At 34.7% G+C, this 13,148-nt stretch overlaps 2 protein-coding genes across 2 annotated transcripts; one reads left to right on the top strand and one right to left on the bottom strand.

The window, feature by feature from the left end:
• Positions 1–4,887, bottom strand: LOC137944632 (uncharacterized). The gene is made up of 4 exons (XM_068790334.1): positions 4,806–4,887; positions 758–1,539; positions 594–677; positions 1–511 (listed from the first exon to the last, which is right to left on the bottom strand). Exons 2-4 carry the CDS (start codon positions 1,482–1,484, stop codon positions 387–389), a joined length of 936 nt encoding a protein of 311 aa, XP_068646435.1. The 5' UTR covers positions 1,485–1,539; positions 4,806–4,887; the 3' UTR covers positions 1–386.
• Positions 4,888–11,519: 6,632 nt separating this feature from the next.
• Positions 11,520–12,812, top strand: LOC137943776 (putative F-box/kelch-repeat protein At4g22430). The gene has a single exon (XM_068789208.1). The coding sequence runs from the start codon at positions 11,520–11,522 to the stop codon at positions 12,810–12,812; it is 1,293 nt and encodes a 430-aa protein (XP_068645309.1).
• Positions 12,813–13,148: the final 336 nt, after the last annotated feature.

Raw genomic sequence — 13,148 nt, 5'->3', positions numbered from 1 at the left:
TCTTATATATTACAGTGAAATGAATCTTTTCAAAAAATTTCTGGATATCTTCATAAAGGATTCATAGAAAAAAGGTCTAGGTTACTGTACTTCTCTGAAGCGGCAGTCCACGAACACATCAGGACTTACAACACAAGAACACCAGGGTCTTCTGAGCAAAACCCATTACTATTCATTTTCCCCTATGACAGTTCTATCTGAGGCAAAGACGAACAACTGTACCTGACAAGCTCCACCTATATATTATCCCAGAATCTCTTCAACTGATACGTTACACTTTTTTTTTGTGGGATACTTGTCACACCCACGCCCACCCAATACACCGTTCATTCCTTAAGCCCGCAAATAAATATGAAATTCAGTTCCCACCTTTCAAGACACATGAATCAAATAAGCAGATTTGGTTCCTTAAGTTCTCTTGAACTGGCTGCCGGACTAGAGTTGGCAACACCATGTTTCAGAGTTGTTTTATCCATGATATTAAGAGCCAGTACCATCTGGAATTCTCGTGCTGCCAAAAGTAACCATGTGAAGTTAATGTTCCTATCAACTGTGAATTCCCAGTAAGAGAGTAGTAGATAGAAATCTTGTACCTTCCACACATGACAGATGGATGGCTCTTTTTTCTAGTTCAATTGCATGTAGGCTACGTTCAGCTGCAGATAAGGATCTAAGCACTAACAGAAACGAAAGATCCAAAGGTCAGTCCTTGGCAAGAAAATTTTGATGGCTAACTAAAAATTGAACATCAACTCACTTTGAATGTATTCCTCCCGGCTTGACTCATCACAGCTCTTCAAGTACTGCTGCAAGTTGTCATATCGCTCTTTCCAATGTCTATTAGCCTTGCTTTGAGATTTATCTGTAGAAGGTGAATGACTAGACGTAGGAGCATAACAGGAAAAACCCCCTGCTGGCACACTAGCTGGATTCCCCATTGAAGAAGGAACAGACAGTCCACCATATGGGAAAGTTCTCAATGAGGCGGAAGGGATAGGTACAAACACTGGCAAGCCAGGTGCTCTTGGTGCTTGCTTCTGATATTCTTGCAGCTGAGGTTCTTGGTTTGCTGACTGTGACAAACCCATACTCTTGCCCTGTTCTAATTCAGTTTTCCTGCGTACATACACAAGTTGCCCATTTTTACTGTGACTACTTGACGACTGGGGAGCAGTGGAAGCAGCAGGGTAAGCATGCCTAGGCCTCTTCTCACAACTATTAGATGGATAATGGAGGGAGGTGGGACCCACAGGACAGTCAGCCTTTGACCTCTTAATCCCACTGGCCTTAAAGACATCAGCGTTAGGTCCTCTTTCTTTGGTAGGGTAATTTTTCAGTGCTGGTAATCTTGTAACAAAATTTCTAGCTTCATTCTGGACATCCCTCAGAGCCATCTTCTTTAGCTGTAGCTGTGGTAGCTTGTTGGTGGGTAAAGTGGTTCCACAGTTACCAAACCCATATTCACCGCATTTAGGTTCAATCATTTGTTGCACAACTCAGGAATGCAGATTCTCGTTCAACAGAAGCAAAACAAGTTACCTAGGCCACAGGAGGAAAAAGCAAGATAAGAAATTCGAAAATACAACAAACAAATACACGAAAAACTACATTTACAGGTTAGGATATATCTTGACATACGCTTGAGTACTGTTCCATAACAACAAGTAAGGAAGTTAATTTATATATATGTATGTATGTATGTATGTATGTATGTATGTGGAACATTACATAAAATTTCATGAGGCAGAAGCAGAGCTTGCTTCAAGAACTAATGAACGATCTCAAATAAATTAAGCACGATATCTACAGATAACTTTCTATAATGGAAAATCAACACTCACCCATTCTCAAGAGTACAGTAAAAGATACATTCAGAAGAGAATGCAGTCAAGAGTTTCACAATATTTCAGAAATGAACCTCCAACTAGCAGAAAGACTCCTATGAGATGATTCAAAAGAAAATCATCATAACCAATTCCAAAAAAATAAAAAAGCAAAGACTTTTCTGGAAGAAAATAAAACTTAGACTTGACAAATAAGAAAACATGCTAACAATAACTAACAGGATAAAACAACATAGTAGTTCCTTAAGTAGGATCGTGTTTTCAAGACTCATAGGTGGGAAATCTTGGGGATGTCTGTTATCAATGTTAAAAAAATAAAAAAATAAAACAGCAATAGAGCTACAGAGTGGAAAATAATGCAAGCAACTGGTCAGAGTTTATCACTCTATCTCCAAAAAGACAATGAACAATGATTTTGTTTTTGGTCAAAATGATGATTTATGCTGAATATAATCCATTTTTACCCCAAGCCAAGATACAGCTGACTGTTGACATGACTCATATTTTTCAATTTCATTGTTTCTATAGCACTTAGCCATCCAAATGATCCGATGGGCTATTTTTCCGTTTTATAAGTATGTAGCAAATAAATTTTTAAAAGAGATAAAAACATAAGGCAGATGTCTTGTAAAAATAAATTTCTACAGTATAACTAAATTGAATAACAAAGTTAAGCAGAAATTTAAGCTATGCAAGAGATAAAGTTTGGAGAAAATAATTGTTTTGACAAAATAGTTAGGAAAAAATAATAAAAAGATCTAAGAACAAAAGAAGTTCAAAAACAGTACTCCAATATTGCCATTCACAGTCAGAGAACAAATATAAGCATCCGACTTTCTTCATGCTCAACTACACAGATGCAAGAATGTCACTTCAATCCTGACCTTTAATCACTCAGAATAACTTTCTGAGATTGCAGAACTCTGCTTCGCTCTTCACAAGTCAAACAGCCAGCTGAGCAAAGCTCTATGTTCTATTTCTAGTTTAACTGTGTCAGCTAATCTCATCCTTTTCCATGCCCCACACGTTGAAATGGTTCTCATAGTCAAGTATAAAATTTTTCAACCTTGGGCTTAGCAGAAAAGGAGTCCCAGCTGACTACAGACTTCATTCTAGAGAATTCTACCTTCTAAGTTAACCACCATTAAGTTCCAAATTCCCAGATCTGACTATGTTATTCCTGAATCACATTAAGAGTTCATGATTGCTAGGGAGGGGGGGAGTTAAAATTACATGTAATGGCTCATGACTGTTGTTAGAATATATGAGAAATTAGAGTCCTTGAGTATAAATCTTAGTATGGATGAAATTTGTATTCTGGAAGTCTTTTTGAATCCTATAAAGACAGTGATGTCTTTGCTACAATAATTATAAATAAAACTTTGGGTCGAGAGGGCTAAGCTCTCTCCTTCTAGAAAATTTCTTTCCCATTCTTCCCTTCTTACTATTTTACCTCTCTCTCTCTCTCTCTCTCTCTCTCTCTCTCTTTCTCTTGTCTTACTTACTGTTCTCTCAATGGGACTCTCTCATCTTTTCCACTGTAAAAAATAAATAACTACAACTAGCAGCAGATCAACCAAAAGCAGTAAACTAGAAGGATCCCATGTTCAACTTCCATGGAACTCCATCATATGTTAAAAATGTTTCAAGAAGTGGAGTATACTTACATGCATCCAGTATTAGTACAGCTCCTTATTCCATACTCATTAGTGTCATATACTTTTTTGTTTTCTTTTTTCTTTTGCGTAACTTTGATTAGTTCTGGTGTTGTACAGGTTAAGATGCAGAGGAGCCCCTTGCAAAAATTTCCAAAAAGTGCTAGTGAAGTGGGAGATTGTTCTTGACTGGACTAAATGACCAAAATAAGGATGAATGTAGAGAAGCTAGAGAGCTTATTCTTTTTTTAGCTTATACAGAGCTAATGCTTAACAAACACAAAAGCTACAGACAATGATATCATCTGCAAAATGGGGTCAACAGTTGGACTTCTCATTTTGCATGAAACTTATCATTTGCAGTATTTCCAAAGGGACCCAAGAAAAACAATATAGATTTTTTAAACTTCAAAATAGCATCAAGGCAGTCTTAGTAAAATTTCCCCACAGCCGAATTCCAATAGGCAATAAATTGGGTTGAAAACTAAAAAACAACAGGTTAGAAAAAGTACTCCCCACTCCCAGATTGAGTGCTGCAAAAAGTAAAAAAGTACATGAAACACAAGAAATAGTGCCCACATTATATCTTTAATGAATTAATTGTGATCAAATAAACAATTCAATTCATTACTCCATCTGGTCTTAGTAATTTATCAATTACTAACCATTCTACTTCGAACTGAGCGTTTTTTTCTAACAGAAAAGGAAAGCACTACTTATGAAAGGTGAGCTCAAAGAGAATAAATAAAACAGCTAAATTCAGGATTGAACAGACTTTTCGCCCCGGAATTGGATGAAGCAACATTGAGGTCCCCACAGAGACTGAAACTACATGATAAAAACGAAGACCTCACTAAATAGCTGATCAGTCTATAGAAGTCGAGAAAAGATTATCAGTTACCAATCAAAAAAATCTTTCATGCTGAAAGATTACTGACAAAAAGACAAAAAACACTTAAAGAAAGAACAATAAAAATATCATTAAAAGGAATCCGGTTGGAATCAAATAAAAGAGCTATTAAGGTGCAAACATTTTGCAAATTGCATCAACCCAAAAACATCTACAGTGGCCATATATGAAAAAAACCAAAGAAAACGCCAAGGAAAAAAGGAACACAAAAAGAAAGAAAAAATTCCAAGGCTTCTCAAGAGAAACCAACTTTATGTAACAACGAGTGGCTAGCGGTGAAGCAAAAAGGGGCTCTTATTAAAAAAAAAAAAACCCGTTAAAACAGGTACTTTGATCGAGTAATGCATAAAATACGGAAAATCAAGGAAACCCATGTTCGAGACAGTTAGAAAATACCTTATGAGCATTATAATCGAAGCCAGAGAACTCTTTGGAGAAGGGGAGGGTTTACGAGTCTTATTTGGCTGGGAGTCGCGAAACTGAATTAGCAGCCGTTAGAGGCATTAAAGAAAGCAGATTGTTTGTGTTTGTCAATTTTAACGGAAAGCTACCTCACTCGCGCAAATGGCATGCTGACTCGCAAGGTGGGCCCGTTCAGCTCTCTGACAATTACAAGTGGATACGACTTATAGAAAAAGTAAAAACGCACTAGTTTAAAAAGGTCCTGTACTCGCGTGGCGGGAAAACCGCCTTCTATTTTACTATTTTACCCTAAACAGCCGTTGAACCGGAATCGCCTGGACCGGTCCTTCTTAGGGTGAAACCGTGAAACTAAAATATCCAGAAGAACTGAGTATCTCTCTAACATCCATAGATTCTCATTTTATATGGGAAGATCTTATACACCATTTACAGCAAGCTGGGTATTTACGATATTTTCTCTCCCCCAAGTTGGTTTTTTTAGAAAATTAAAGGACTTGCCTCCATAAGGTTTGTCCAGTGATCATATAAAGGTTTACTCGCTTATAATTTTTAGCATGTATAATACCTCTTAATAGATTGATTTTACAATAATAAGCATTAACAGCACCCATAAGCCCTATAAAGTAAGCTTAAATAAAAACCATCCAATTTAATGAACAACTCGAAGTAATTCATGAAACCAAAGTCCAAAGGCACAAGTTCAACTTCAAATGAACAAGTATAATAAAAGATATTAAAGTAGCCGTTAATGGATGCATGTTGAGCTATTGTGAAAGATTTGAAAATCAGAGATCTAGTATCTGTCCTAGCTCAAATTGAAAACCAATGCGACCAAGAATAAAGTTCTTGTTTGAACAACTTTTTTTATTTTTATCATCTAATGTAAAATATTTTTAAATAAATTTAAATCCATTACATTTTTTACGCAAACATTTTCATCTTCTAATGGCATTTCTTGTTCGATCAACTAATCTTGTTTGAAAATTTTGAGTTTCTAAAGCCTTAGATGGATTCTAAAACGTGTATAACAACTATTTCTAACATATGATTAGTTCTATTTTTTGTTATCATGTAAGGTGGAAAAATAATTCTTGAGACATACTCCATCTAACAACTTGTTCGATGCAAAATGATATTGGTGATTGTAGTAGTTTCAATTTGAGATTCATGTGGCTTCATTTTTATGATAGACAAAAAAAGGTAAAAGAATTTCACGATAAAGAAAAAAATATTTGGAGAAAAATTAAAAATAAAATATAGTTAGTGGGGTTTAGGCATTCAGCATCATCAAAACAATACAAATAACAAAAAAGAGAAGAAGAATATGAAATAGGTTAAGGAGACACATCCAATGGAAACAAATCAACTTCTATAGTGGCTTTTATGAAGCATGAGGAAAAAACATCGATGTTAAAACTGTGGCTAGATATGTAATTATCAAGTGATCTCTATTACCCCAACGTCTCATTCCTTCAAGAATCTCATGGATTTGATACTACTAAAGGTTAAAACCAATGTGTTTATGTATCCTTTAGCAACTGAATCTTGTGGTTACAACCAAGTCGAAGAGTTGAAGCACAAGTCAAATAAAAAAGTTAACTATGAAAACCAAGAAAAAAAAAGAGAAAAGAAGATTTTCTATTCAGAAGATAATAAGTCAAAGAGATGACTCTAAACCTAAGGTCTAAATTGAGCTTTATATCTTTTAGAATTTTTTATTTCTAACTTGTAATGAAACAAAACATGGGGGGAACATCTAGGACTTATTTTAACTTAAAATAGATAAAAACCGACAAGAGTCAAGTTCAAAAGTAGAAAAACAAAAACATAGATCATCCTCTATTGGATCAATTGGAGTCGATTAGGCAAGAGAGAAATAGCCTATGAATTAGTGTGCATCGATTCACATTGATCCTAAAAACTGGTACAATCAATCTAACAATATCTGTTGTACCTCTTGACATGTAGGGTTGATTAAAATTGAGCTAAGGATTGATTCAAATTGCTAATTTCAAACTTGGGGTTGATTTAACTTGATACATGGGGATGATCTTTTCAAGAAGAAAAGCGTGTATCAATTGGAATTCATAGGGTATAAATTGAATGGACACCCAACAGTAAAAAAAAAACAGAGTAGTTGGGTCCTTTTCACTATAAATACAATTAAAACATCATAAAGAGTTGTTGAAAGCTTTATGATTGATTAAGAAAATATTAGCATATTTATGCTCATATTTTCATCAAAAGTACCAAAAACTAAAATATTTAGTGTTCTCTTTGATGTAAGACCACAAATATGTAGTTTCAAATTCATTTCAAATCACTTATAAGTTTAATTTTTGTTTAAATTTTCTTTACACTTCCTTGTAAAGACTAACAAAAGTTGTTTATCTTGTGTTTCAGTGGAACCTTCAAGCAAATGGTGAAAGTGTACGGCTTTGTGCTTTAGGTCAAATGGTTTGTTTTTGGCTAGTCGATACCATGTTAACTCACATATTTGTTAGTTTAGTGAATTTCTTGTGTAAGACTCTTGAGCAGCAATTAGCCCAATAGAGGTATCAATTTTTATTTTCTTTTTAAGTTGCCACCAAAACCAACAATCCAAACTCTAAATTTACTAGCAACTAGATGATCTAGAGTTCAAATTAAATAAATGGTTAATACTCTTATGCAATTTACATTTTTTTAGCATCAAGTCAAATTAAAAAGGCAATGCAACTTAGATTGAAGAAATAAGCTGCTTGACTCCAAATGCTTCTCAACTCAGCATGTATGTGTGTATATCTTCATGTTGAAATTTTATTAATATATTTTCATTGCATTCATTATTGACATACTCCTATTATACCACTGAAACTACCTATATTACCATATTCTTAACTTTTACATTCAACTCTACTTTTCCTATAAGATACCACAAATATTTTACAAAAATGAAATTATAAACCTTCAACTCCCCCAACACCCCCTCCTCTAATTAAAATGTTCATTTAAGATCTTTTTATTATTTTCATTATTATAATGATAAAAATGATATAGTAACTTGGTTAGAAATACAATGAAGTAAATGAAATTCTTTCAAGTAGTGTAGTTACTTTTCTATAAAAAAAAAGGGGTGAAGACAAGTTACCTCCTTCCCCCTATTTAAAAATTATAGGTATTTCAAAATAAACTCATCAAATAATTTCATCAATTATTTTAGCATTGTTAGCAACTTTTAAAGCAAACTCATGGCGAGGGCTTAATTGTCTAAATGATGCGAAACTTAGGCCATTTGTGGTAAAACAACCAATTTTGTCTGTCATATTAATTGGAAAACACACCGATTCATGAGATATTAACTATAGAGTGCATACTCGTAGCTATTCGTCATTGCTATTTTGGCAATATAAAAAATCTAAAGCCATATTCGGAAAACATCGAAAGGTTGTTTTTGAAATTTGATTTTTCAATTAAATGGTGTTTCACCCATTGGTAGCCTATTTATATATGGTTGCTTCATATGAGAAGCGTCATCTCTCCGCTTACCAACCATCTACATCGGTGACTCCACCCTCTTCACCTCTGCTCCAATTCATCGCTCTATTGCGTAGAGATTTTCATTTCGACAATCGATTTAGGTAACTTGTATAGACTAATGTTCCTTTTTCCTTTTCTTTTTTCAACTGGAAGCTTTCTACTCTTTTTCCTGTTTCATAAATGTCTGTTTTTCAAGTTATTGTGCTTTTTCTTATTGTACATGATTCCTACTCTCTCTTTTATATGTGCGATCTTCTATATATCTATGTGGTTGCTTTTTGTTAATTTAAGACATATTTTTCATCAAACGAAGATATGGATATCCATCACTAAGTAGTTGTCGTATTAGAAGTAGATGATAATGTTATTTACCGTAGGAACCTTTTGGCTCAAACCTATTTTTGTTTGGAATTGCTATGTTTATAACTACATGCACAATTTGACCTCTCAGATTTTTCATTTAACTTCTTGTGATCCGATATGTTTTCCTTCCTTAGTTTTTTTTTCTATCATTGTCTTAATAATTTGATCTATGTATATAATTTTCCATGACTCTTCACCATTGGAAAAATCTCATTTTTTTAGTACCAATGGAAAAATCTCATTTTTTTTATCACCATCGAAAAATCTCATTTTTTTTATTACCATCGAAAAATCTCATTTTTTTGTTAGCATTAGAAAAATCTCATTTTTATTATAATTTGAGAAAGTTCATTTTTTATTATCATTGGAAAAATCTCATTTTTATTCCATTTGAAAATCTCATATTTTATTATCAAAGAAAAAATCTCATTTTTTATTACCGCTGGAAAATATAATTTTTTATTTCCATTAGAAAAATCTCAATTTTCACCACAATGTTTTCTCACTCATTATGATCTTTAAGGACATAGTACTTTTTACTACTAGAAGGGTTATCTCTCATGGATATGTTTTCCTTCCTAAGTTCTTTTTTCTATATTAGTGTTTTAGTAATTTGATATATGTATATAATTTTCCATGACTCTTTACCATTGGAAAATTCTCAAATTTTGGTACTAGTGGAAAATTTTTCATTTTTTTATTACCATCGAAAAATTTCATTTTTTTATTACCACCGGAAAATCTCATTTTTTATTAGCATTGGAAAAATCTCATTTTTATTATCATTTGAGAAAGATCATTTGTGATTATCATTGGAAAAATCTCATTTTTTTTATTACCATTAGGAAAATATCATTTTTTATTTCCATTGGAAAAATCTCATTTTTCTCTACAATGTTTTCTCACTCATTAAGAGCTTTAAGGATGTAGTACTTTTTAGTGCTAGAAGGGTTATCTCTCATGGGTATTTTGTTTGTGGGATACTACTAGATGTATGAAATTAATTATAATTCTCTAGTCTTACCTTTTTTGTTTAAATTTAAGATGGATATGATAGAGGTAGATTTTATGGTACTTCTTGTGCTACTAATATTATGTCACAAAGACAAAATAATCTCTTAGAGATATGACTACTTGATAGACTATAAATATTATTAATCTAAAATTATGTTTTCTTCACCATCCTTTGAGAAGAATTATATACTTTTTTACTTGTGTACTTATCTATCAAATGACATGATTCCATCCCTAATGGGAACTATAGTAGGATATTTTGGCCCATTCAACTGGGGAAAGGGATTGAATTGAGTTGTATCGTTTTCAATTTAGTCATAAAATGTAGTAGTTCAATAAGTTTTAAAGATTGTAGCATGTTCGAATATGAAGGTATGAAAAATGAAGTCTAATTTAGATTTCACAACACATGTTGTTGACAATGTATATTGATGTAGAAAGTCTCTGCTCAAAGACTCTTGATTGGAAATGCCAATGTTGTTTAGAAATTACACTTGATTCTTGAAAAATATTTCTACATGCTTCTTAGAAACTACGAAATATGCTTTACCAATCTTATAGTCATTTGTTGTCATGATGGTCAATTTTAGAAGTTCAAAGACTAGAGTTTCTAGATTAGAGTCAAATTTTGGACTCTAGAGTTGAACAACCTTTACAAGTAGTTACTCAAGTTTGAGAGATGATTCCCTCTTTGTAGTAATGTAGATCAGAGTCAACTTTCTCTTCTTGAGAGTTAAATACTTTCATGAAGCTCATTTATTGGGTTTTTATAGTTGATTCTGTCGCACATAGAGAGTTGTGTATTGCCACTGAAGTTAACTTCGATGAAGTCTAGCCTCGACTTCCACTTTGGCAAATTAATAATTTTTAAAGCTAAGTTAACTTCCTTATTGCCAGATTGATTCCCACCCAAAACTTGAAATTCTACTTTTAAAAAGCCAAATTCAACTTCTTGTAAGCCAAAGTTGACTACACATCCCAACAAAACTCAAATTCGGCCCACTTTACAGCCTCAAACAATACAAAAAACTACAAAAACTTCAACAGGTGCCCAAAAAGTGGTTCAATTAGGAAAAAAATGAAAAGTTCTAGATAAAATTTCCAGCTCAACCTAGGTCATCAACTCTTGAGTCTCAACAAGGCTCCTCTTGTTGTAATCTTCTATGCTCCTCTGGTTGTAATCTTCCACTTGTATGTTGGTCATCTATATCTTTTTCAATTTTTTCATTATGTACAAATTTAAGCTTCCAAGGCTTGATTGTATCGAAGAATTAAACTACATGTTTAAACAACTAATTGGTTCATTGTTATAGTTTTATTATCATCAAAATTAAACAACCTTGACTAACCAACAAAAAAACAGAGATTAGGAAGGGGGGTGAACTGGCCTTTCTCCCTATACAAACTTTATAGAAAGAAGAGAGAGTGGGGTCTGGTGCTCTTCTCTTCTTCCCTTTTTATACTCACTAATGGGAGAGGGGCTCTTACCTAGCCAGCTATCAATGGCAGGGAGTGCATGGACCTCTCCCTTGTTGATCCTAGAAGAGAGGGAGAGGAGACTGGCTCCCTTGTCCCTTATGATCTAGTCTTTGACTAACTTATTTGGGTTATTCAAATTTATGGATTAATGACAATAACATAAATATCAATAAACTTAGAGAGAGGAAAATTTATAATCTCTTAAACCAAGATGGGTTTTTTTTTTTTTTTTTCAACAATCCTTCAATGATCCCTTTGGATTACCTGTCGTCTACTGAAAGAATGTAATTCTTAATTGCAGACTGAGATAAAATGAGTATGTCAAAGAAGCAAGTTCTTATCTCACGCACTGAGATATCTGATTTGAACGATGACCTACTCAAGGCGATCCTTTTCAGACTGCCTCTGAAGTCTCTCCATATATCAAAATGTGTTTCAAAGAAGTGGAATGATGTGAGCTCAAAGGCTCCCCTCAGGAAGCCAATTGGAACTCCCGCGGGGTTGTTTTACTGTGATCTGGATGGGCAAGGGTGGGGTTACACGTCATCTATCGCCGGCGAGGAGTACGAAGACGATCCCATGGCCAATTTCGACCCGAGCCTCAGTTTCCTGCCGTGTCATCCTCAGCAGCTTCTTATAAGTGCCTGTAATGGGTTGTTGCTCTGCCTTGAGAATGGCGACCATTGGCTGAACTTCCTCGTATGCAATCCCGTGACCAAAACGTGGGCTTCCGTGCCAATGCCAGAGTCCGTTGGAGGAGCAATCACGCACTTCGCTGCTCTTGATTATGATCCGAATGTTTCTCCACACTTTAGGATCATTCGCTTCATGCATAGGTGTGAAGGAGGCTTGGTGAACAGTGAAGTGCTGCACATAAATCACTTCTTTGGTGAGCAACTGATCAGAGATCCCTGGCATTTCAACCCACCCAAGGAGATGGATATCGAGGTATTCTCTTCAGAAACAGGTAGGTGGGTTAAGTCGACGATTCTTCACGGAGCTCGTGTCTCCTGCTCATGGCTTCAATCACTTACACTGAATGGAGTTCTGTATAAGCTAGCGAACCCGAGGTATCTGCTGAGGTATGATTTAAAGGAAAATGGAGTTCCACTTGCAGAGATCCAATTGCCTGATGATGCTGGATGTGCCACCTATGGCTGCCTGGGTCTTTCTGAAGGGTCTCTTCACTTTGCCCATTGTGATGTTTTTGCCTTGAAAATTTGGCAGCTGAGGAACAGCAATGGCGGTGGAGTATGGCACTTGAAGCATGCGATCCCTTATGACAACTTAAGAGAGCTAGCTGTTCTAGATCTTGGTTCTGAGTGGGGTAAAATTTCACACCGTCCCGCAGGATTTCTGTCAGATTATGAAATTGCATTTCTTGAAGGAAATGGAGTTGTGGCCTACGACTACAAACTTTTCAGGATCAGGAGACTTTCCAGTTTAAAGCCATACAGTGTTACCACTGGTCAGTTTAAGAACTTCACTTTCTCACCGTGTCTGCATGACCCTGCGAGGGTCCTCAAGCCTAGCTCTGGCACTATCAAGCTTTCCAACGATGATGAGAGTGAAGTCTTAACCACCCTTTTGCTATTCTCAGATTAGCATCATCTCAATCACAAAAGGGCTTGAACATCTGAACTTGCTATAGTTATAAACAGACAGACTCGCCAATAAGTTTATAAAATAGCTCTTAGTTTTGAAGGACGTTATTTAGTTAATGTTTTAATATTTAGTTCTGGAACTATGAATAGTTACAATGTGATTGTAGCTTTTCATGTTATTTTGTACTGCATCTGAATCGTGCTTGATTATGTTGGGATAATATTTGCTAGCGTGATTGTTGATAGGAAAGAAGCTCTCTGATGTTCTGCAGCTGTTATACAAACGAAGCTTCATTTCTGTTAAAAATATTTCAATCTTCTTCGATTACTGGTTGCA

This window comes from Aristolochia californica, unplaced genomic scaffold (assembly GCF_029961685.1).
Source record: "Aristolochia californica isolate CCGP_79_NKW_82.1479 unplaced genomic scaffold, dmAriCali1.0.hap1 SCAF_11, whole genome shotgun sequence".
Taxonomy (NCBI): domain Eukaryota; kingdom Viridiplantae; phylum Streptophyta; class Magnoliopsida; order Piperales; family Aristolochiaceae; genus Aristolochia; species Aristolochia californica.
This window is presented reverse-complemented; position numbering and strand designations above follow the sequence as displayed.

What these genes read in the sequence shown, in the direction of transcription:
- LOC137944632 (XM_068790334.1), bottom strand. Translation starts at nt 1,484, where the DNA reads ATGATTGAACCTAAATGCGGTGAATATGGGTTTGGTAACTGTGGAACC. An exon ending in CCGGGAGGAATACATTCAAA is followed by an intron (nt 678 to 757) that starts GTGAGTTGATGT and finishes CGTTTCTGTTAG; the next exon opens with TGCTTAGATCCTTATCTGCA. An exon ending in CCATCTGTCATGTGTGGAAG is followed by an intron (nt 512 to 593) that starts GTACAAGATTTC and finishes TACTTTTGGCAG; the next exon opens with CACGAGAATTCCAGATGGTA.
- LOC137943776 (XM_068789208.1), top strand. Translation starts at nt 11,520, where the DNA reads ATGAGTATGTCAAAGAAGCAAGTTCTTATCTCACGCACTGAGATATCT.